This window comes from Falco naumanni, chromosome 7 (assembly GCF_017639655.2).
Source record: "Falco naumanni isolate bFalNau1 chromosome 7, bFalNau1.pat, whole genome shotgun sequence".
Lineage (NCBI taxonomy): Eukaryota > Metazoa > Chordata > Aves > Falconiformes > Falconidae > Falco > Falco naumanni.
Window position 1 is genome coordinate 69,933,003 of NC_054060.1, and position 23,772 is coordinate 69,956,774.

The 23,772-nt window shown below is 49.2% G+C and overlaps 3 protein-coding genes across 11 annotated transcripts in view; 1 reads left to right on the forward strand and 2 right to left on the reverse strand.

Annotated features, from left to right (window-relative positions):
• The window catches only part of NR1H3 (nuclear receptor subfamily 1 group H member 3), a 31,201-nt gene extending 18,984 nt beyond the window's left edge, over nt 1-12,217 (reverse strand). The window contains exon 1 of one of the 4 annotated variants that reach the window (XM_040599706.1): nt 12,133-12,217. The gene's annotated coding sequence lies outside the window, so the exon portion shown is untranslated. Of the gene's footprint in view, nt 1-10,322; nt 10,452-11,829; nt 11,960-12,132 lie in introns of those variants that run through there. The other 3 variants (XM_040599701.1, XM_040599703.1, XM_040599704.1) reach the window with 3 other exon arrangements.
• On the forward strand, nt 12,204-21,783 carry ACP2 (acid phosphatase 2, lysosomal). Of its 2 annotated transcripts, none has more exons than XM_040599699.1 (11): nt 12,204-12,419; nt 12,499-12,594; nt 12,667-12,753; nt 15,234-15,386; nt 15,739-15,837; nt 16,000-16,089; nt 18,380-18,512; nt 18,586-18,674; nt 19,267-19,373; nt 19,598-19,773; nt 19,856-21,783. In XM_040599699.1, exons 1-11 carry the CDS (start codon nt 12,309-12,311, stop codon nt 19,990-19,992), a joined length of 1,278 nt encoding a protein of 425 aa, XP_040455633.1. In that variant the 5' UTR covers nt 12,204-12,308; the 3' UTR covers nt 19,993-21,783. The 2 variants fall into 2 exon arrangements, with proteins under 2 accessions (XP_040455633.1, XP_040455634.1); XM_040599700.1 differs by having other exon boundaries at nt 19,939-21,783.
• The window catches only part of DDB2 (damage specific DNA binding protein 2), a 50,691-nt gene continuing 47,528 nt past the window's right edge, over nt 20,610-23,772 (reverse strand). For all 5 annotated transcript variants that reach the window (XM_040599688.1, XM_040599687.1, XM_040599686.1 and 2 more), the window contains one exon: nt 20,610-23,317. In XM_040599688.1, coding sequence (XP_040455622.1) covers nt 23,067-23,317 — 251 coding nt within the window. In that variant the 3' untranslated portion in view covers nt 20,610-23,066. The remainder of the gene's footprint in view (nt 23,318-23,772) is intronic.

Genomic DNA, 23,772 nt, shown 5'->3' on the forward strand with positions numbered 1-23,772 from the left:
AACATGCCTCTTCCAGCAGGAGATGCTCCCTCCCCTCTCACCTGCCTCTCATTATTCCTTGCCTGTCAAAGGCTGGGGTTTTGGTTTTGCCCTCGCCTTCACCTCTTGGTTCCTGCCTGATCAAAGAGTGCCATGTCAACAGAAAGAGCAACAGGAAAAGAGAGCATACATGTGACTGCTTTCTGGGTGGGTAAGATCCTGAAATGGGCTGTGCCTTTCTGTATCCTCCCTCCCTCTCTCCCAAATGCCAGATGCTGTTGGTCCTGCAGCTGAAAGGAGGAGAGAGATGAGGTTACTGGAGTTCATTCCCACTGCACGCAGGGCTGCTCTCTCTCTTCCTGTTTGCATGGAGGTATCAGTCCCTCTGACAAAGGGAAAGAAAAAGAGGCAGAGAGAGAGAGAGAGGAAATGACAGTAAGAGAAGATAGACTTTCCCCTGTTTAATAAACTGGAAACGTGTAACAAGGGATATCAGGAGCGATGTGGCCACCTTACTGCCATGAAATTCCCTTAAAGGCCATTGACACAAGTTCCCTTGAACTCTGGAAAACAGCACAAGCCAGGTCTGGGGTAACAAAGCTCCAGTCCCTTCCACCCCTTCTAGGCTTTCTGCTGTCACCTCAGCTTTCAAGCTTCTGGCTAACCTAAAGCATTAACCACCTCAGGAATGGCAAAAACTAGGGCACACACCAGGTTACAGCAGGGAAGATGTTACAGAAGCAGCATCTCTCCACCTCCCCTCCAAGCCGTCCCGGAAATGAAAAGTCATCCTTTCTCAGCTCTGTCTGCCAGATGAGCTGTGAAGCCAGCGTCTCAACACAGGGCGCAGACAGAGCACAGTCACTTTGGAGCAACACCAACTCCTGCAGCACCCACGGGGATGAACACAAGCAGAACTTGCCATTTGTAGCTGAACTGCAATAATCCCCCGTGCCTGGCTGCAAATCCAGCTCATCGACAGCTCAACACCACTATCAGCACCGACCTTCAGATGGCAGGAAGCACAACTGAGGCTTTGACAGGGGCTTGCAACAGGAAAAATCCTGTCTGTGCTTCTCCCAGGAGGATGAACCACACAAAGCAGAGCAGCTGCCCCCTCCTGCTAGCAGAGAGCAAAGGGCAGCTCCCTGGCACTCCTCGGGAAGAAGGGGAAGGGAGGGGATCCAGCCTGGAGCCTTGTCTACGGAACATGTTTGTAAGCATCAGCTATAATAGCAAAACGTCCCTATGGAAAAATCACTTTAAAACAACAAAAGCATTATTTTTCTAGTACCACTCACAATTTCCCCCAAGCAAATTAAAGCTATCCTACCAGTACATCTTTTTTTTTCCCTTGCAAATCTAAACATACCTATGCAAAGGTGGTTGTGGTTTGTATGTTTGTTTCTCTTTCTAGGGCCCCGGTATTGACTAATGGCATAATTCTGCTGCACTTCTAATGACACCACCAGACACACACAAAAGAATAAAATCCAACGTGAAAAGTATTCAAGCAACCTAGAAAACTTCCTACTAAAAAATAAACTGCTCACTAGCAAGACCCTGCTTTGGAAAATTAAAGTTGAGATGTTTGCAGCTTGTTATTCCTGCTACTGACCAGCTCTTACACATCCTACGTGCAGTGACAGCTCATCACACCCTACCTGAAGGCTAAAAATGAGATCTGACCCCTCCACTTGGTTTCCTTATAAATGCCACTGCATGGCAGCACAGAAAACATGCCCACAGACTCATTTCTTTCTGGATTCCTTCTGTAGCTTTACTCAGCCATCAATACCTTGCTCTACACAACTGTAGCATCCAAAACATAACAGCCAGCTGTTCTTTCAAGCAGCAGTTTTAAGACCCAGAGCTTCCTTAGTCTCTTTTAAACCCTGTTCTCTAGGAAGACAGGAAATACACAGTGTCACCCAGATCAGAAGTAATGGCAATAACCAGCTACGTTCAAAAAGCTGTTGTTTTAAAACGGAGCTTCCATGGAAGTGGCAAGGGGGGGGGGGTGGAAAAAAGAACAGACAAAAGAGTTAGAGAAGCCTCTCTCTCCAGTCAGTGTGAACTTCCACAGGAGTACCACATGACAGAACAAAAAAACTCTCCCTTGGATCCTACATTCCTCCTCTATGACACTCAGTCCAGCAGAAGCTGCAGCCTTGCTTCAGGGAACACAAGTCTGACTCATGAAGGGCTTAAGATGTCATCCCAATGCCATCTCCAAACTGAAGCAAGAGATCAGAGGAGAAAGAAAGAGGGAGGGAAAAGAGAAGGGGGAGGGCAAGAATGAATACCCAAGATAATATCCTGATAGTGGAGATGGCAGGAAAAAGGGTTAAACATAGTCCATAAAGCAATGAGAACCAACTAGCTTATGCTTACAAAACAGAACTGCAGGCCTTTTTATGCATGTAGAAAATGATGATAAATAAACACACAGCATACTCTTTACCTGATTGTTTACTTAAAAATAATTGCATCTCCACTAAACTATGCAGCAAGGGAATAACATTTCACGATCCATGTATTTTCTAGCCAAGCACCTTTATCAGCTGGCATCATGAAAAGGAAATACGCTCAGCTTCCCAGGCCATCTCAGCCCCCACCTCATCAGCATCAGTATCCTGAACTGCTGTTGACTTCTCTGAGCAGGAACATGGCCCAAACCACTGTCAACAGTGAACAACTACTAGAACAGATAAAAGCAGTAAGAAACAGCTGCAATATTTCACCAGGAAGACAAGATGACAAAGGACACAAAGCTGTGGGATGTATCACAGCAAAGTCAGGAAAAAAAAACCAAACAAAAACCCCACAAACTTAAAAGCCCTCAACTCCTAGCCCTTGTCCAGACCACCTTCTCTTTCAGACTGGCCTTCTCCATCCTTCAGCAGCTACGAAATAAAAGAACATGAAGAAGAGGCAAAACAGGAAAGAACAGAATCAAAGGGAGGGCTGCTTATGGTACAATAGTTTGTTCATTTTTCCGATTTCCTCCTTTCCTCCCACCCCAAGAGTACTTTCATCAGCATCCTGCATATCACCATAACTGATACAAGATTGTTTCTGGGAAACAGCCTTTTTATCATGTATCTATACAGCACTTTGTATCCAAGCACCATCCCACCTGAAAGCATCAATCAAAACAAATACTACCGCTCACAGGCAAAACAGAAACACAGTACTGGATTGCAAAACAGGCAGGAAACTCATTAAAATTCCCTTAAGGGCAGTAGGGGAAAAGTACCAATTCCCATTCACAGAAATATCATCCCTAGATGTAGCACAGAGGTCAGGAAGAAATGACAGTACTACAGAAATACCCATATAAAGAACACATTGGAGGGGTGCTGGAACAGGGTTTTAAATTCAAAGCAAGCTTGACTGTTAGTCTGTTCCTGCTCACCCATTACTGGGGATATACTTCGGCAGGTTTTGCCAACACTGCCCTTCGAAGAACAGGAGAAGAGAGGCAGGAGTTCCCACCCTGCGGCAGATGTGCATATCCAGACCTAGATGGGCCAGAAGAGTGCAGTAGAGCAAGAAGAGAGATCAGAAGGGCTGTCAAGAAACATAGTGAAGACTGGCATAGGGGTGCAGGTCAGAATAAAAGGACTATTAAAAGCTCTGTTGCAAAGTCAACTTGCCCTGCTTTTGACTTTACTCTTCTGGATCCTGGCCGGTACAGTCCATTTCTGCTTTGGTGGTCATTGCAACTAACCCCTTACAAGGTACAGCAACAGGAAAATAAGGAGGAGGGATTTTTTTGTTTGTTTGTTTTTATAAACCCACAGGGTAGAAAGCTAGGAGAGAAGGGTTAAAGCTCTGAAAATGAGAGAAAGAGGATCTGTGTGACAGGAAGGGAGCATGTGAGAGGGCATGTGACAGGCTGTGTAGCAGAATGTGTGTGTAGATCTCATTCCCTCCGAGGCTCTTGGCCAAATGTGGAGCTGAACTTTCTGCAGACTTTGTCCTGCCAAGTCATGTTCCCTTCTCACACTGCCTGACATCACCACAAATACTCAGCTGGAAAACAGTCTGGAGCCGGACAGAGTCCACCGCTGAAACAGCGACCAGTGAAATGGCTGTGCTCACGGCACACCCACCGGATGGGAAACCAGAGCCACCGACTCTCCTCCCAGGTTATCTCCAGGAGGCCCCACCATCACCCATCCAGAAAGAGCCCTAACACGGCACAAAGAGATTGAGGGAGCTAACTGACAAGTGCTTTTCTGTTGCCCAAATAACATTGCCTGGAACAGACTGAAAGTCTGCACAAAGGCTGTAATAGGAAAAAGGAAAATAACCTAACCATCAGATCAGACTTTGTCACAAGTGACACGCTGCAAGGAGCCCACTCCATCCCCAGCTCCAGTGCAACCCTGCCACGAGGAGAAGGAAACCATCACGCAGGACCCACGGACAAAGCAGGAGCCAGTGGTTCTGCAAAGACCAGCAGGGTCTGCCCGAAGCAAGCAAACCTTATCCTGTCAGAGCGCTCCTGTTGCCCCGCTTCTCAGAAGTGATTGAGAACCCGAGATCAGGGCTGGAAAAGGCGAGCACGTGCACGCATGTGTGGGAGCTGGCGATGGGGCTAAGCCAACAGGTGCCTGGATTTCTTATTTTGATCCTTGTATCAAGGGAGGAAGGGTGGGGATGGCTTGCCAATTCTGGGACACTGCTAAAGGCACCACCCAGAGCAAGTATCAGGGAGTAGCAGCTGGAGACGATACTGAAACAAGGGAGGACAAAGTCTGCAGTCTCTTCTTGTTTTTCCTTCAGCCTTCACCCCCAGCCTGCTGCTTAAGAGCGGCATGATAGAAAATGCCATTAAAGTACAGGTGATAGGGAGACAACTCACGTTTTCTTCAGGCAAAGGTTTCTGCTTTCTCCACTCCTGTTCTATTTTTAGAAAAACAAACAGCAACTTGGGAGCTTTCTGCAGACCAAGGGAAAATTTTTCTTCAGTCTCACATTGACCAGAAAATTAAGTCCCCTCTTCTCAGACATGCCTAGATAATAGAAGCTACATTATACAATCTATGCTTATAAGTAGTTTACATTTTAAAACACTCCTCACAACATAAGTTCCCTCTTCCTCGGCTAAAGAAGAGAGTCTGACACCTTCCTTAAAGGTCTAGCAGTGCAACCTTGCCTGTTCACATGCTGCGGGGACCTTAAATCATATCTGGGCTTCCTGCCCAGACCTGCAGATGCCGAAGAATCTGTCCTTCCTCACCAGTTCTAAACACAGAAGCCATCTTTTGAACTTCTTCCTGGCTCTTTCACAGAAACCAGAATATTATTCCTCTCCAACAGACAACTGCCAAGGGTGGGAAGCAGTCCATCGGAAGACCAAAACCACAAAGTTTGTATTTGAAGGCAAGACGACAGCTTCTCCTCCTACCCTTGGAGCAGGCAGCTGGGTGAGCTGCCCTGCCTCGGTGGCAGTGCTCATGCAAGCCAAAGCACGCTGGTGAGGAGGGCTGGCCACAGCACTGTCTGCGTGCACGCGTGTGCATGCATGTCAAGGCAAGCACCGTAAGAGCGAGTCGCAAAGGCTATTCCAGAGCAACTCCGCGTACCCGCAAACATATGCACATGGGTTCCTGCTGGTAGGTGCGCAAGAATCCACTACGTGTGCATTGCTGACAGCCTGACTGTGTGAAATCCTCCAGGAAAATTCACTAGCATGGCATGCGGAGTCCTTTGGGGGCATTTCTGTACGTCTGACCCTGGCAACTGAGGTACACTACGGAGCTGCTGCAGAAGCCTACCTCTTTGCTCTTGTTTCATAAGGGCCCTAGAAAGGCTATTTAAATTTCAAACATTTTTCCTTTAAATGGGTTTTACACACATTTTTCAAGATTACACTCATTCAATTAATTTTGTAAGTTAATGACAATTTATGATAAGGCCCAAAACAATCATTTAAACAAACACACACCCCCTGTATCCAAGCAGCACATGGTTGCTGAAGAATGCTTTAAGAGGATAATACCTAAACTTGAGAAAGTCACCAAGTCTGCAAAATCAGAATCCACTTAAGTACCATACAAATCTTTCTTAAAAAGGCAGAAAGATTAGGGTTTTTTTCAATTCACTTACTAAATTAGCTCGGTTCACTCAAAGCTGGGGGAGGCAGCATAAAACTGGGGGGAGGTGTTTCTCTCCTCCAATCTCTGATTAAAAACAGGACAAGGGAGGATGAGTTATGCTCATTCTAAGATCTGGAAGGACACAATGACCAAAAACAACCAGTTCATTTTGCTAAGTACAGATAACACTACACTGTTAAAATACGCCAGTTTTAACAGCACACACGCCAGCATGTTTTCTCTTATGTATACAGCCTGTGATTATACTCTAATTATTTTAAAAAATATGTGTATTTGACCTTTTTATTCAAATGCAGTTTTGTACACGTCGTGAGGAAAGAAATTATCCACCTAGTAAATAAAAATGACCATTTTCTAATGCAAAAATTTACTGTGATACAATAGCACAAAATGACCATTTTCTAATGCAAAGATTTACTGTGATACAATAGCACAAATGGCTGCATATAGAAACATTGTATCGTCCTGTTTAGCAAGAATAGATGAGCCTAACCAATGAGAATAAATCTTCCTCTTAAGAAGGCATCAAATGCAAAACAAAGTTTATATGAATTATTTAAATCACTGACTTTAATCATGATTTAAATCAGCAAGTGGGAAGCCTTGATTTAAATCAATTAACCTTGTTTGCTTCATAGTCACAGTAAAACCATCGAGCCAAGACTGCCCCTCTCCCTCGAGAGAGGGATGACACAACTTCCATGCCCAGTTAATGTCAAGAAATTTTACAGTACACTTGCCAGTACTTTTTTAAAACCTTAAGATAAACTACCCTTCCATGCCAGGAGACACCTACTCTCTTCTCAGTCATCTGCTTTAACAATCAGTCTGATACTCACCTAACAACTTTTATTTACATCTCACAGAGGTTTCTATGCATTCACAATACAACCTGACTCTGCAGCATGGCTTTTAAATTGCTTCAATCCTCACATCCCACGAGATAGCTCTCCTACTTCATCCTACAGGCACTAGTTTTGGTCTGTTCAAAACAAGAGTTAGATTTCTCATTCTCCACCGCTGTTCTCTTCATTTCTTCACCAGCTTCCCACTAAATAAACACTTAGGTTTTTTTCCCCTCCCTTAAACATACTGGAATGTCTGCAGTGCTCTGCTCTCCTTTGTGCACTTAGCCTTCACCCTCCCCAAACAAGACAGTTAAAAAAGCTTGACAATGTAAAATTCAAAGCAGTTTATGAAATTATACCAAAATTGAGTATATCATCTTAATATTTTCTTTTTGACACTCAATAAAGCAAGTAATTTTGCTTTACAGGAAATCTGGTTTAGAGATCTCCAGACCTAAAACTGCAACCTACGCTGACTCCAGGGGCGTCTCCTTTTTAGTGAGGACACAAGAAAGGAATTTGTCTATGCTCCAAAAAAATCAATAAAAGGTATTTTGTCCTGAGCAGGAAGTCACAGAACAAAAATGACACAGGACTGCTGAAGTAACCCATCATACCACTTCTAACAGAGAAATTTTTAAGATCTGCCAGAACACCGCCAGCCTCATGTAATTTAACAATATTATACACAACTCTCAAACCCAAACTGACTACAACACAGCTTCTAGCTGCTGTAAGCGCCATGAAAATGCCAAGTCAAATGTCGTACTTTTATATTAGCAGAAGTATGATCTACTGACCAAGTTCAACCTGTTTGCAGCCTAAATGCAGACCTGCACCTGTCAGCAGGACACATCCCCCTGAATTCCCTTCTAAGATGAAGTTCCTTCCCACAAAGACAGTTTCAATAGCCAAGAGGATGGGATTCTGCCTTCCTAAATTATTAGGCTGTGAGGAAAACCAGGTAACACAATACATCCTACTGCAGACCAGCAGAACATTTTCCCACAATGAAACAAGGTATCTTTGCACAGAACCAGAAGGGTTTGGGTTGGAAGAGACCTTAAAGCTCACCTAGCTCCACCCCCCTGCCATGGACTGGGACACCCATGACAGGTTTCACTTCAGTTCGGAAACACTGATTTTTCTCAAAGATTGTCAGGTCTGTAAATCTTATTACTTTGTGGGGGTGGGGTAGGGGGTGGAGAATGAAACACAGTCTGATAAGCTTTCCTATTCAACATGCAAAGACCCACACATCTGCAACAATGAGACTTTCACAGCAGCTGCTTCCAGAGCAGAAAGCAACATCATCCTTCAATGCATTCAAGACAAAGCACATTATATTCTATACTCTTCCCCGGGCAGATGGGAACACAACTTTGGAAAAACAGCAACAGTTAAAGACCTTAAATTCAAAACTTAACATTTTGAAAACAGTCAGTCTCGATAGCCATACAATCATGGACCAGATCTAATTACAAGAGACATGACTTTTGAGGTCTGAGACCATCACCACTGATCAAGTATTTAACAGCAGCAAAAAATTTTTCCTTCCGTTTACTGCAGAATGAGCACACTGAGTTGCAACGACTAATCCTAGGGAAAGCATCTTTCTTGGGGGGGGGGGGGGGGGGGGGGGGGGGCCGGGGGCGAAAGTCACAGCAATCAAATGCACTTTAATGCACTGGAAACACAACTCTTCCTGCAGGTGTGAGATCAGGATAAGGCAGTAAAATCACGCTCTGTACTTGTATGGCTGCACGCCTGCTCTGCGCACCCTCTGCCTGCCTCCTCACTGCACAGCCAGCTGGTAAAGGAAACATGCTGACAAGGCGCAGAGCTGCGGCAGCAGTAACTGGAAACAACTAACAACGGTAATCCAAGGCACACAGCCAGGACACGCTAAATCTGTGATAAAGTTTCCTATTTCTTACTTTTTTAGATTACGCAATTTATATATGTAGTCCCTACTATGGTACTTCTCCTTGCATCCCTTCACAACACAAGTAGCTGCAGGTTTCCTCCAACAGCTACAGAACTCCCAAGCAGCTCCGCAACAACCCATGTTCTGTCCTACTCGAGACTGGTTTAGGTTTATTCCCCCCACTTTTTATTTTGCAGGAGCGGGAGGGAGGGAGGAGGTTGTTAATTATTTTCACCCTTGCTTTTCTCCTGCAAATGCTGGCCTTCCCATACGAAGAGGGATGCATGGGTGCATATGCATGTATGAGAAAGAAACAGCATTGAATTCAGCACTAGATTTCAAGAAGGTGATACACCAGGAAGCCAGTCAGCTTGCCCTCACAAGGCTTGCTACAGCAGTGACCTGGTGACCGTGCCACAGATGCGATAGCAGAGAAGCACAGCAAGGCCAAACTCTATCTGTCCTGGCACAATGCATACCGATTCCAATGCCCTCTTTCCACAGCCCAAAGGAAAGAAAGGCTGAGCTCAGCAACGCTTGGCTGACATTTTCAACCTGCATTTGCTTCCCTAACTAAATGATAAGATATTTTTTTCTATTTATACTTCGGCAGGGGGGTTAAGTCTTGATTAAGACTCACTTACTCCACAAACCAAGTCTGCCACTCAATAAATGAAGCAAAAAACAGCTTTTCTTCTGTCCTCAAGTACCTTGGAATGAACACCAGACCTATGAGGACTCTTCCCTACAAACATAACCTGCAGTCATAGCCAGAAACTGGCTGACACGCAATGAGCCAAACAGTTAGTCAGAAACTCACGTGTTGGAGACTCCCTCAAAAAAGCCTTGCAGTGAAGGACCCAGCTGTCCCTTCAGGAAAAAGACAACAGAGGGATGAAGTTTCAGGAGATAAAGTATTTCTCTTTCACCAGAGATCCAAGGTTTGCTTCCAGACCATGACAAAATACCTGTCTTGGCATATCTGCAGACCTTCGCACAACAAGCATCAGCGAAATGGCACAACAAAGAGTCATCACCAAAGTTACCTTTAAATGGCCCCACGCACACTGACAGTTGTGGAGCCAGCTTTGCACCCTAGAAAGCTCACAAACTGGGTTGACAATATGCAAAGGTGCACGAGACAGAGAAACACAGAGCTGAGTGGAGGAGACGAGGGAAGAGGAAAGCCAACAAGTTACCACAAAGCAAGTAAGCAACTCCATGCTGCACCTGACAGCATCTCTGGAGACAGCAAACAGAAATCCGGGCATGGTAACAGCCACAAGTAACCGGTACCCCCTCCCTAAACGCCTGTGCAAACTTGCTGCATCCCTCCAGCCGCTGCTGCTGCCCCTTCCCCACTCCCTTTGGCGGAGGGACCCTCTCCAACGCTGCGACTACGCAAGCCCCGCCAGCCCGAGCCGGCAGGCCCCTCACCGCGCCGGGCAGCGAGCCCCGGGCCGACCCCGGGGAACAGGCCGCCGCCGCCCCGCTTCCTTCCAGTGCCCTCCAGCCCGGAGACCCGCTGCGAGTCACGGCCACGCGGGGCGGCCGGGCAGCAGGAGGCGGCGGCCGCCACCCCCACCGCCAGAACCGCGGAGGCCCGTTACCGGCGCGGCCCCGGTGCCCCGGCTGCCGGCAGGAGGGCCGGCCGGGCCCCGCGCTGCTCCCGGCGGAGCTGCCGTGATGTCACGCGTGGCGCAGCCCCACGTCACGTGCAGGCGCCGCCGGCCCCGCCCCCCGTGAGGCCGCGTGGGGGCTAGAGGCCGCTTGTCCCGTCCCCACCACCACCCCCAGATCATCGCAATTAAACCCTGCCTGCTAATGACGGGTCACCGGAACGGCGGCCCACGGGCGCGTTCAGCGCCTTGTCCCACGCTCGTCCCAGCCCGCAGCCTCCGCTCCGGGAGGCGCAAAACCGGCGGGAGGGCGACAGACCCGCAGGTCCCCGCAGCCACGACGCCCCGTCTCTGCCCGCACAGAACCTTTTCTTCCCGGCAAGAACCCCAGCGGCACGGCGTCAGCAAAAAGTAACACAACTTCGTGCGTTCCTAGAGACAAGAAATAGCGTTAATTGAAACGCACTACGCATTCAAGCACGAGCAAATTAAACGCATTATTCCATCCTGCTGAACTTTGTGCATTACACCCAGCGTGCGCTGGCAATAACCCCTTGCCTCATAAATAATTCAGAGCTCTAAGACATTACACGCCTAGCTTGCTAAGGCCGCAAAGCTTCGAGCAAATAAACACATACAAACGAGACGGGGTTTGAGCCACTGGGCCTCGCGACTCCAAGATTTCTTTGCGAACACCGGTGCCGTGTTTCCGTCCTTCCGTAAATAAGAAAAGGACAGCTGGGAAGCCCTGGAACTACCTGCCTCCAGCGCTCGCAGGTGGAGAGTAGCGCTACACAGCGCACAACTCGCCTGGCCACCCGTGAGTTTTCCCTCTAAATGGCACCTACCGGATCCCCGGCCAAGGACCCAGCGGGGCGGCAGAGGCCGGGTTTCCCCACCGGTTGGCCGGCCCGCACAGCACGGGGACTGCCGCGGGAGGCACGGAGCCGAGAGAGGGGCCGGAGCCGCGGGGGGAGCCGGAGCCGCGGGCAGCAGCGGCGGCAGCGGAGCCACCCTCAGGCTGGCTCAAGGGATGAGACGATTAAGGACCCGCGGCGGCAGCCCAGCCGCGCTGTGCGCGCCCGCACGTCCCCTGCTGCTGTCACGGAGCCGTCCGGCCTGGGAGGGATCCCCGAGCCCAAGCGTTACCCGTTACGGCTTTACCCGGGAGCCGCCGGGCGACGCGGGAACACCGCGAACACCCCCCCCCCCCCCCTTCCCGAAAGCAGCAGCCGGCGCGGCCGAGGCAGGCACCGAGGGTACCGCTCCCTCGCCCGCCGAACGCAACGCGGCGGAGCCCCCCGCTCCCGCCCCCCGCCCAGCACCTGCGTGGCTGCGGCCCGCGGGCCGGCGTTACCCGCGGCAGGCCCGACCCGGCCGTGCGGCGGCTCCTCGGCGGGCCCGGCGCTCCCGCAGCAGGCCGGCGGGCTGAGCGGGCCGCCCCGCCGCCAGGCCCCGCCTCAGCCCGGCGGGAGGAGCCCCCCCGTGGGCCCCGCCCCTTCCCCGCCCGGCCCCGCCGAGCTCTGCGGGGCCGCCCCGCGCCTGCCGGGCTGGCCGAGGGGCGCCCGGCCCGGCGGCGGGGACAGCATGCCGTGAAGCCCCCGGGGCCGCCCCGCCCCAGCCCTCACCGGCCCCCGCCGCCCGGGCCCGGCCGCGCAGGCGCACTGCTCGCGGGAAGCTGTGAGGCGGCCTCCCTCGCCCTGAGCCGCGGCGCTTCCGCTGTGCTGTGGTGAACTGTATCCGTGCGCGCCCCCGGCCGCTTCGTTCCGTTCCGCTCCTCCGTGGGGCCGGGAGGGGAGGTGTCATGGCGGCCTCTGCGGCGGGGTGCGGCTGGGGAGGCGCCGTCCTGCTCCTGCTGGCGCTCTGCCTCCAGCCGCCGCCTGCCCGGCCCCGTAGCCTCCGCTTCGTTACGCTGGTGAGGGGGAAGGGGGGCGGCGGGCGGCGGCCGGGCCGGGCCGGGCCGTGGGCCCGGTGTGACGCGGTGCCGCCCGCAGGTGTACCGGCACGGAGACCGCTCGCCCATCAAGGCCTACCCGCGGGACCCCTTCCAGGAGGCCGCCTGGCCCCAGGGCTTCGGGCAGCTCACGCAGGTGCGGCGGGGGCCGCGGCGGGCGGGGGCCGGCCGGGGCCGGGGCCGCCGGTAACGTGCCGTGCCGTTGCAGGTGGGGATGCGGCAGCAGTGGGAGCTGGGCCAGGCCCTGCGGCGGCGTTACCGCGGCTTCCTCAGCAGCACGTACCGGCGGCTGGAGGTCAGTGTCGGCGGGGAAGGGCGCTCCGTGCCGCCCGAGGGCCCGGGCGGGCAGCGCCGCGGGCGGCTTCTTTCGGAGGGGAAACGCCGGCGCCGCGCTTCGTCTCTGAAGTGTTTTTTGTTTCCCGGCCCGTTCCCACCGCAGGCTGCCGAGCTGGAGAAGAGAGGCCGGGCGCGGGCTCGGTGGGGAGCCGGGCCGGGGCCGGGGGAACGGAGCGGCAGCGCCTCAGGGCGGCCCCGGCTGTCGGGGGGGATGGGGGGCGGGCAGCAGCCGCGCCGCAACAGCACCGCTGTGAGACTGGCAGCCGCCTGCTCAAGCCAAGGGAGCAAACCAGGGCTGCTGTGTTGTTCCTGATACTTGTTTCTTACTCGAGATTGTGAGATTTTTTTTTTGTGTGATATCAGCTGACAAGAATGCAACCTGCGTTTGCCCAGCCCTCCCCAGTGCACATCAGGTACAATCCCATGGGATTCTGTCCATATACGCAGTACTGCCCAACCAGAAGTGAGCCTCTCGCTTGTTTCCACCTGTAAAGTCTCAACAGCTTCAGTCCCCCAAAGCTATTAGTTTTCCTTTCTGTCTCTTGGATGTTGCTACACTTTATAATAGACCTTGTGAAACTGGCATGTTTCTTTTATTTAAAATTTACAGAGCTCTTGTGGAACCATGTGCTAAGCACAGGGGGAAATTTGAAAGATCAAAGAAAGTAAGGAAAATCTCCCCAAATACCCCTGCTGGTCGATCAAAGAGGTGTGAGTCAACCAGAACGTGAGCAAGTGCTGTGAAGAGAGGCACGCACATGGTTCAGATGGACAGCGGGCAGTCAAGACCCCTTGTCTCACAACTGGCTCTGCATCGGTTCAGTTACTTTATCTGAGCTCACTTTGGGTGATTGATCAGATAGGGGAAACTGAGAATCCCCTTACAATTTTGTCTCTATTTCCCCCCTTTTTGGGCTCCCCAGTAAACACCCAGCTTGTCATAGTTCAGATTACATCCCTTCTTTGACATTTGCTTCGTCAACAAAATTTCCAGTGTCAGCTCAAACACAGATCCTTTAACCTTCCTCAGTAGTTCCTTTCCAAACATACTTCGCTCTTGTAATGCTTTTGCCAGCTGAAACTGTTTTCTTTCTCTTCCTTGGGAAGGGAAAAACAAACCAAAGCATATGCAAACAAAGGCTGTTCTGCTAACCAAGCCCAAACCCCTGCTCAAGTTGAGCAACCTCCCTTATAAGAAATGTTGCCTCTGGGTGACACCATGTAACCATCTGTCACCTGACTCAGCGACAAGCTGGAGCCCTGGCAAAAGGTGCTGAAGAAAGCATGTACACTTAGGGCTTAATTGGTTTTTACAACGCTTCTAGAATTAGATCCTTATCTTTTAAAATACTTCCTTTCTATTTCTTCAGAGTTTACAGAGGATGAAAGCAATCCTGTCCAGTGAGTACAGGGTCAGTTGTTTTCAAGCCACATTTAAGAGGTAAAAGTGGGTAGAAATTGTCAGAGAAAAGACTTTTTTTTTGCCCCCCCTCATGACTGCCAGGTTTTGAGATACGCTTCACATGGGAGATGCCATACAGCGTGAGCATATGTATTTTTTCTTATGTTTCTCTCTACTCAGTTAACATTAAAAAAAAAAAAAAAAACAAAAACAATCTTGACATTGTATTTCAGTCTTCTGGCTTTTTATTCCTGTTTCAGATTCAACATGCTGTTTCCTAGGACATTCTTTCATGATTCCCTATGTGTTCCTCTTGTTTTTTTCACTGGTTTCTCTCCAGTCTCCCCCTAACTGTTTTCAGTACACAGATACCAAAATTTTGCTATTTTGACCTTCTGAACTCATCTATTTTTCTAATTTCTCTTGTTTTCTGGCTCAGATCTATCTCTCTCTGAGCTCCAGAATGATAAGCCTTGGCCCATTAATCCCAAGAGCCCACAATGATCAAACAAACCCCAGCTCCCCCTTTTCTTCCTCTCCTGTTGGTTAGATCACTCTTGTCTTCATTTCTTAGATGGAAAAACCGAGGCCTGGAGAAGCCACTTTTTCTCACGAGCACAGCAGGTCGTTCCTAGAACCGAGAACTGAATGCAGTAATTTTCCCCAGTCCTGCTCTGTAAATATAGCACATTTCCTATCTGTGCCCATCGTTAGGTGCATCTCTGTCTTGCTCTTCTGTGACTCTTCCCCATATTCAGTCTCCTTTCTCTCCGTAACCTCTGCCCAGTGCATCTGGCTATCCCACTGGTGCAGAACAGACCGCTCCAGTATCATGCACCAAATTGTCTTTGTGACCGTCCTTACAGTTTTGCCGAGGCCGATATCTACAGGTTCAGTCACTTCAACTCCGGCTATCCCGTTGTCCGTGAGCAGCTGCAGGGCGCTTGGCAATGTTCCTCAGTGAGTGTATCGTCCTGCATCCAAGCATCACCACTTATAGCAGCGTTACTAACGGTGTGCTGTCCCTCTCCTGGCAGATCTTCATCCGCAGCACAGACTATGATCGGACGCTGATGAGTGCGGAGGCCAATCTGGCAGGCCTGTATCCCCCAGAGGGACAACAGATCTTCAACCCTAACATCTCCTGGCAGCCTATCCCTGTGCACACGGTGCCCGAGTCAGCTGAAAGGGTAAGTTAGTCTCAGGGATATGTACTGACTACTCAAGTGGTGTATTCTGCTGACTTCTCCAAAAGTCTTTGCTTTGGTCTTGATTCACATTGTCTTGCACTTCTTCTGGGACCTACCTTGTAGAGGTTGTTCTGAGAACAAGGCAAGAATTCAGGGGCCGTGTTCACTCACCATGTTAGCCGCGACACCTCCGTGGACCACACACGATCTGGAGTATGTTAGAAGGCGGTACTTGAGGCTGTTTATAGATGCATCCTGCTAGTCAGGGTTTCACTACAGATGCGTGTGTTGACTGCAAATTCTGTACTTCAGTCTTCTCAGTGACCTAGCTGCTCTTGTTGTCTCTGCCCAGCTACTGAAGTTTCCTTTGACCCCCTGTCCGCGGTATGAACAGCTACAGAATGAAACACGGCACTCAGCAGAATACATAAATAAGACCAAAGAGAATTGGGTAAGTGACTGTTTGCATGAGATAAGGTGGTCTTAGGCTTGTAGTTAAAGTATTATCACCTCTGTATAATCAGAGCTCTGAGAAAAGGGCAGGAATGCCTGCACATGAGATACGGTATGAGATCAGAAAATTGAAGGCCTTTCTCTTTTCTCATACCTACAGCAATTCCTGCAGATGGTGGCAAATGAGACTGGGATCCGGGATGTCTCTCTGGAGTCTGTTTGGAGTGTGTATGACACGCTGTTCTGTGAAGTAAGTTTGGCCATCATCATACAGCCATGCGAATTAGGTCTTTAGGACTCACTGGATTTGGTAGAGAATTATTTTGCAAAATCCCATAAAACAACTTTTCACTATTCCCACCCAATGGTTAGAAGTAATGTTCTAATTTAAGAATAATAAGTTTCTACTCACTAGAGACATGTGCCCGGGGTTACCTGCTTTTGCAACCTATAACCTCCCACTTTGTAGCTTAGATATATATCGTGCCAGAGCCAGAAAAAGTCCCACCTGAATAATAAATACTTTGGAAAGTCACTAGAAAATGACTGCAATCCGAAACCTTTAGTCTCTGTGAACAGGTCTGAGTTCAGTTAGGTAGAAACAAGATCTCTGGAAGCCGAAGAAATGTTAACTTTATGATTTAAGTTGGGAGCATAAATTAGGACTCATCCTGGTTCTGTCTCTACCTGTCTCTTGCTTTTAGATCAATTGCTTTTCTTTCTGTGCTTCTGTTAGTGCCATGTCTAAAAGAAAAGAGTGGTCTTCTAGGTTAAGTAGGGTTCACCCCATCTGGTTTTTGACCTATTATAAAGTCCTTTGCCAGAGAAAGACTGTAGAGACTGGTGTCACCCTTCTACTGCCTGGGGTGGGGCACCAAACTCTATATGCACGTGGAGTTCTGTTGAAAGCACATCTCCTGAAGGCTAAAACAAAATCCCAAATCAAGCTAGTTCTGCTGCGATAACGCTAGAGCAAAGGTCGTGTATCCAGGAGACTTACAGTTGTTGCACACAGGTTTATTTGTATATAACTAAACAGCACAATGAAGGAAACTGGAGAGATCTTTCCTGTCACACTAGCTAATTGTGGAAGAAGCAGTAAGCCCAGGTGTTTGATGCTGTCTCATGCTAATTCTATGGAGGCGCAAGACTGCTTAGCTTACTGGCAATGGTATGTAAGGGTAGGGACTGCTTTGGGGACAGAAAAGATAAATCTGCATGGAATTGCACGTTGCTATGTGAAATAGCAGCTTGAGTTGCTGCAAGCTGAGAATATTCCAGTCCAGAGCTGCATTACACTATGTAAATTTGCCCTTTGTATCACAAACCTGATCTCCCATCTTGTAACAATCACAGTGAAGCAACTTCTGTCAGCAACAAAAAATCTTTTGGTCAGAGAGATCAAGAACTTCAAATCTTCTTCATTTTCAAGAGTTGCTTGATGAGCTTGCAAATTGGGCCTGGAAGGCCAGCTGACAAATCACTGTAATCCCAGAGAACTTGGAGAATAGCTTGCTGCCCCCAAATGGAAGCAGAATGTTCTGAGGAAGGGGAGTTTTACTTCAAAACTGTACCATTAGGCTGATCAGACTCTTCAGCTGCTTTGGGCTTCCCCCTTTTTTTCTAACCCATACAAACGGTGTCCTGAAGAGAAGGATTGTGTTTCTCACCCGAGCCACTAGATTCATTCTACCATCTGGATGGAGAAGATAAAAAAAGTCCAAGAAACAGCTGAACTTACTAGCTGTTCTCTTTTTAAATTAATAAAAAACTAACTCAATGTCTTAAGTTGCTGGTGGGAGTTTCTCCAAACCACTCACACAGAATGGGCCCTTAAGGATATTCAGCCTCATCTCCTGGCAGTTTAGTGGGATGTGGCCTAGAAAATTGCCCCGAGTAATGCCAGGGAACCACAACTGCTGTTTTTTCTATCAGTGCAACTAGTCTTTTCTTGTAATGGGTTGGCTGCAAAGCAAATTCTTCTCTTGGTTCCCAGTTCTATGTATTCTGGGTTTGAGTACTGGGGCTTTGCCAGTGGTGCATCCCAGTGTTACATCAGCAGAGCGCTTGCTGACTTTCTCCAATATCCTTCAGTGGCCCTCAGAGCCTCTGGGGAAACCATGCTGCAGGTATACCAGCAACCTTGAGTTGGTGCTTTCTCACTTACCTTTTTTTTCTTTTTTTTTTTTTTTTTCCACTGCATGCCATCTGCAGGGCAGAATCAGCCTCATGTAAACACCCTAAGATTACTGTTACTGGTGTTACGACATAGCCCTGCACTCCAGTTGTGCTTTCACAGAAATGTAGCTCCTAGATTTTAACCTTTATGCTTCATATTAAGTAGTTTCTGAAACAACATTACACCCCGCATCATATATTCTTTGTATGCAGCACTGCAGCGTGAGGACAGAAGCATAAATAGGAAAGGGACATACTTAAACTAACATAAGAAATGAGTAGCAGTATGGGTAGGACTCCCATTCTCTGATGAACCTGCGATCCGTGCTACCTGCAGATGAGTATTCTGTTTCTCTTTCTAGCAAGCACACAAAATGGATTTGCCTGTATGGGCGACACCAGATGTCATGACTCAATTGAGGCAACTTAAAGACTTCGGTTTTGAATTTCTGTTTGGGATCCACAGTCGGGTAGAAAAAGCTCGTCTGCAAGGCGGTGAGTGCACCGGGGAGGGAGCTTCCTGCTGCTGTTTAGTTTTTGCCTCTTACCAGCTGTTCCCTTTCCTCAGGGGTCCTGCTGGGTCACATAAGGAAAAACCTAACAAAAGCAGCAAATGTTTCTGCCCACCAGAACCTGAAACTACTTGTGTATTCAGCGGTAAGTCAGAGCTTGGGGGCTACCTTTTACCCATCTCCTCTTCACAGGGGCTTGGTGATAGTTCTTCCCCTTTCTGCCTTCTCTACAGCCCATGCAGGATCAAGACATGCATCTTTGCCTCTGGCTGGGTGGGATGTGCAGTTTCTGGCATCATTCCTCTGGGGCCCCTGAGGAAAATTCCCACCCTGCACTTTGTTCCCGTTAGCTGAGGCTTGTCAATGAGGCTGGCAGACTTTGTATTTATTTGGTGGATGTGGGGGTGCTTATGGATGTGATGGTTCAGCAGTGTAGATGCGGAGTCATCCCCTCCTTCCTGGCAGCCTCCTGACTGGAAAGTCCAGCGTCTCTCCCACGTTCCTCCCTACATATCAATTCTTAAAGAACAATGCAGGATATATATGGCTGTGTTTCACTTCCTCCCCTTCTCTGGCACCCTCACAGATCACCGCGCTAGCTGTACAGTTCCTCTCCCTTCCTCCAGATGGGAGTCACAGAGGTGACATCCCCTCGGCACAGCCCTGTCTGTTACGGTCTGAGCTGCCCTGCCACATCCCTAAGGGTGACTGATTTGGTTTTTTTCCCTCTTTCTCAGCATGACACCACACTTGTGGCACTGCAGATGGCTCTAGATGTCTACAACAAGATTCAAGCACCATACGCCTCATGTCATTTATTTGAGCTGTACCAAGAGGATGATGGGTGAGGGCTGCAGTAAAGACATCTGCTGTGATTCCACCTCAAGGGTTAGACACCTAGGCTAGGCTCCACCCTAGGGGGATGCAATCTTGCTCCTAGTGGCAGACTCTTAGGAGGAAAACTACCACCAAAATAAAGGAAAGGGTGTGCGCACTAAGTTTTTGGGAAGGGATGACTTCAGCTGGAGAAAAAACCAAACAAACATCTAGCTGTGTTTTTTTTTTCAGTAACTTCTCTGTGGAGATGTTTTTCCGGAATGAGAGTGGGAAAGAACCTTTCCCACTGACAATCCCTGGCTGCCAGCATAAATGCCCACTGCAAAGGTTCTTGGAACTCACCGATCCTGTTGTTCCCCAGGACTGGGAGCAGGAATGCCAGGTGGCAGGCAGCATGCACGACACAGGTGAGCCCAGGCTGGAGCAGAGCACGGCAGACGGGGAAAGCTTGGTCGATACCCTGTTGACCACTTGTTTTCTTCCTTGCAGAACTGTTTGTGGGTCTGGCTGTGTGTGGATCCATTCTCCTTCTCCTTATAATCCTCCTCTTGACTATACTCTTTCGCATACAGTCTCAGCCCCCCGGTTACCGGCACGTTTCCAACGAGGGAGAAGAGCAGGCCTGAAAGTTGCTGCAACTCCTTCCCAGACAAGTAGGAGGGAGCAGCCTCACCCCGGAGGATCACTGGGCACCTTCAGTTACTGAGCGTACTTCTCCTTTGGCCATTGCTTCCCAGAATGAAGCTGGACTTGATTTTTGAATGTTTTCTAAAGGTGACATCCCAGAGACAGAGACCTGAGCTCCTCTGATGGAAATGACACCGTAATTCTGAAGCCAGTACACTGCGTGGTGCCCCCAGTCCCCGTACAGCCTACCTAGTCTGGGATTCCCAACGTGGCCAGTTGGAGCTGGTCAAGTTTTCCTCCTTTCAAGTGATTGTGAATGTTACCACTCACCATGACTGCGGCAGAGGGGCACGTGCCCCCCTCAGCTGCCACATCCACTGCAGTCAGGAGGTGCGTCTCTTCAGTGTCAGCGCGCTTCGAGTGCTTTTCTGTCAAGCCATTGGGTTGGTGATGGTAGGAAGGCTGGGCTTGGAGCAGAGCGTGCAGCTCACCAACGATGCACCGAGACTCACCTGCTGTCCATGCAGAGGGAACTGCTGCAGATGGTGGCAGACAATGGAAAGGGTTTCTTGAGGTCACTGCCAAGTAGTTGCTGCTGGCAACTGGTCTTTTTCCCCCCCCCCTCCTTACACTGTGGTTCAAGAGAGGACTGGCCTGGAATCAGGACAAGATTCAAAACCTGGCAGTAGTTTCTAGGACTCAGCTCAGCGTAGGTTACATATGATCCAAAGAAGCTCAAAGAGCTTCATCAGAGAGATTAATTCCTGGGATCATAGCAAACCTGCACCCAATTTCTTGTGTAATGTTGGCTCTAGAAAGGAGTCCCCGTAGATAAGAAACCTTGGCCCTATCTGTAAAGATTCAGCCTTTGGATTTGACTTCCCCGCCTCTGAACCTCCAGTACCTATTACAGGGACTGTCCAGTGCTGCAGGCCGCCCACAGTTCAGCTGTGAGCCCAAGGAAGATGCTTTACTAGCAGAAGGTTTTTATGCTGTAATTAAAGAGATGTAGCAGAGCTCTTTACCTAAGACTAGATCAAATGCCAGGTTCTGTAGTTTTTCTTCCCATCTTCCCTACTGGACAGACGACAAACAAAAAACCATTAAGGGTTAGAGTCTGCAGGTGACTGTGGATCCCATTATTTGCCACGCTTTGGCTTTTTGTCCAAAGCGTGATCCTTTCTCCAGGCTGGCCCCTCTGTGCACGCTGCAGCTGCTGCGGGGAACTTGATGCCAAGTGCTCACCACCTGCCTTGCAGCTTTTGGCAGAAAAGTAGACTGCAGCAGGCACCAGAAGCACAGGCTCTTCACATGGTGATGCTGCACATTCACTTCCCACTTTTGCTTCCTTTTCTGTGCAGTTCCCTTCCCCTCTTGGCGGCAGAAGCCAGTCCTTAGGTTACAGACGTTTCCTTTTCTTCCCCTATGGAGTACCGTGGGGACTTTTCCCTACACCATAATCGGCATCTCCCAGCATGGGAACTCTAAAATCAGCAGAAGCAGCTTGCTGGTCTCAGCATCTTCCTCACCTTTTTGTCCTCTGGAGATACAATCTCAGTCTCCTGCACAGCAAGACAGTCATAAGGAAAAAGCCACTGCCTGTGAGAACAGGCACAAGAAAGAGGTAATAGTGCATTTAAGAGGACCAGACCTGTAATTTTTAAAGGTAGCAGATTTTGCACACACAGGGAAAAGGTTTCTATGATGATTTAGACGTTTTGACTGTGAATGACCTTCTGTAATTGTTCCAATACATTTCATTATTAAAATAAAATTCACACTGAACGCTACTCCTCTTCTTCTCCAAGAGTTCACAGGGCTCGCACCAGCATCCCCAGTGCTGGAAAACAGGCAGAGCTTACTGCAGTGCATCTCCTCACTGATTCCCTCCTGTACAATCCCACTTACAGCGGGGGGAGAATTGATAGAAGCTGGTTCTGACTGTAGCAGCCATGTGCAGATACAGCTTAAAATGCAACCCGCCAGCTTGGAAGGGTCCGTTGCAGACAGTACTACAACTGGTATTGCCACCGGTGCTGTGGGTCTCAGCCCTCCTGCAGAAAGCTCTACAACTTCTCCCCACACCCAAAAGCAGTGCAGCAGAATGCTCAAAGCAGCCACTCTGTATATCAAAGGATTTAGTTTAGTACAAAACTTTATTAATATCAATACTGCGAAACTATAAAAGTGAACATGGAAAATCTGAGCAGGCCTGGAGCCTGTCCTATCCACCAACCTCTGGGACAGCAGCAAGGCCCCAGGCAGCCTTGTAAACAAACTAGAAAAAGCAAAACTTTTTAGTTTAACAGCAGTCTTGAGATTTGGCTCTGAGCAGGGGTGTTCGGAAGGAATTCCTCATCGCTGCTTTTTACAACACTTTTAGCCAACATTCTGAAGCTCGCAGGCATGGGTGAAAAAAATTACCTGACCAGTGACAAGAAAAAGCCTAGAGCTCTGAAAACAGAAACTAGAGGCAGGTTCCCAGCTCCACGCTGCCCTGGCACCCTGTGCAGCAGGTAAAGAGCTCCAACAGCATCATGTTCTTTGTGGTCTAGTTAACAGGCCAAGCCTGCGGTCCTGACAGACACATGTTTTCCAAGAAGCTTGCATATGGGAGAGGCTGGTGTTCCCTAGGCTACCCAAGCTACCCATCGCCCCTGTGACATTCAGCCTTTCCAGGACATTAACCCTGTCAGCAAAGCGTTTCTCAGCTCAGTGTGACTAGAACGGGCTGGGGACCCTGTCGCGAGCTGCTCTGCAGCCAGCTACAGGAGACGGCAACCTCTGACAAGTGGTGACAAGCAGATGTGGCAGGCTGGAAGCAGTAACTTCAGCACGGTCTGCGAATATCTTTGAAGTTTTCCTAGTGCCTCAGAAAATGGGTGGTAACTCCACTTGGAGGAAGAACTGAGTACTGACACAACTCGCTAGAAGGGAAAGCAAAGAGAATCAGGGAAGCAATATCAGATCCAGGGAGGAAGGACAAAGAAGTCTAATGCCCTGCACGGCTTACACTGCCCATCGCCAACACCGAATTTGTACCCTGTGATCCAGAAAGGATAAAAAAGCTAAATCAGTTCTCTAGATCCTTCCCTTTTCGCTTCCTTCCCTGTGATTTAGAATTACTGCTTTTTGTTCTCGTCTCCTCCAGCTCCCAAGACAGTAAGTTAGCTTTGAGTTTGCTTGTCCCAGGGTTTGCTTGCCTCTGCCCTCCACGTCTGGACCAACTCCAGCTTCCAATCCCCTGTTCTGTCATGGCTTTCAAAAGATGTTCTTGCTTCTTGGCCACCATCTCCTTCCGGCTCCAGATCAGAATATTAAAGCCTAAGAGGAAAAATTAAACACTGTGCATCAGAAACGCTACATCAAATACCTTAGGCTGTCACTTAAATGCCAGAAATTCACAAGACTTTGTCTGCTCTAAGATACTTCCAAGGTACAGAGGATGCAAAGATAATTATTGCAGCCATGGAAATTTGACCTAATTAAGAAACATAATCAAGTAATTCATCTGTGACAGGTCTACGACTTTTATCTAGAGCAATCTCCCTTAATCCTCTATAGCCTGCGAAAACTGAGTAATCTTGGCTCTGCAGCCTAGGAAATGAGATAAATTAACTGAAGGGAGAGGGTACAGCCTAGCGGGAGAAGGCTTCCACCCCCACCCCACCCCCCGCTGTTCTCCGCATGTGGAGAGCGGAGGCCTCGCTCCTCTGGGCTGGGTGCTCTCGGGGATGTTTCACAGGAGATGCCGAGCAAACTTTTCTAACTGCAACGGT

What these genes read in the sequence shown, in the direction of transcription:
- ACP2 (XM_040599699.1), top strand. Translation starts at nt 12,309, where the DNA reads ATGGCGGCCTCTGCGGCGGGGTGCGGCTGGGGAGGCGCCGTCCTGCTC. An exon ending in GCACGTACCGGCGGCTGGAG is followed by an intron (nt 12,754 to 15,233) that starts GTCAGTGTCGGC and finishes CTCTCCTGGCAG; the next exon opens with ATCTTCATCCGCAGCACAGA. An exon ending in AAAAGCTCGTCTGCAAGGCG is followed by an intron (nt 18,513 to 18,585) that starts GTGAGTGCACCG and finishes CCCTTTCCTCAG; the next exon opens with GGGTCCTGCTGGGTCACATA.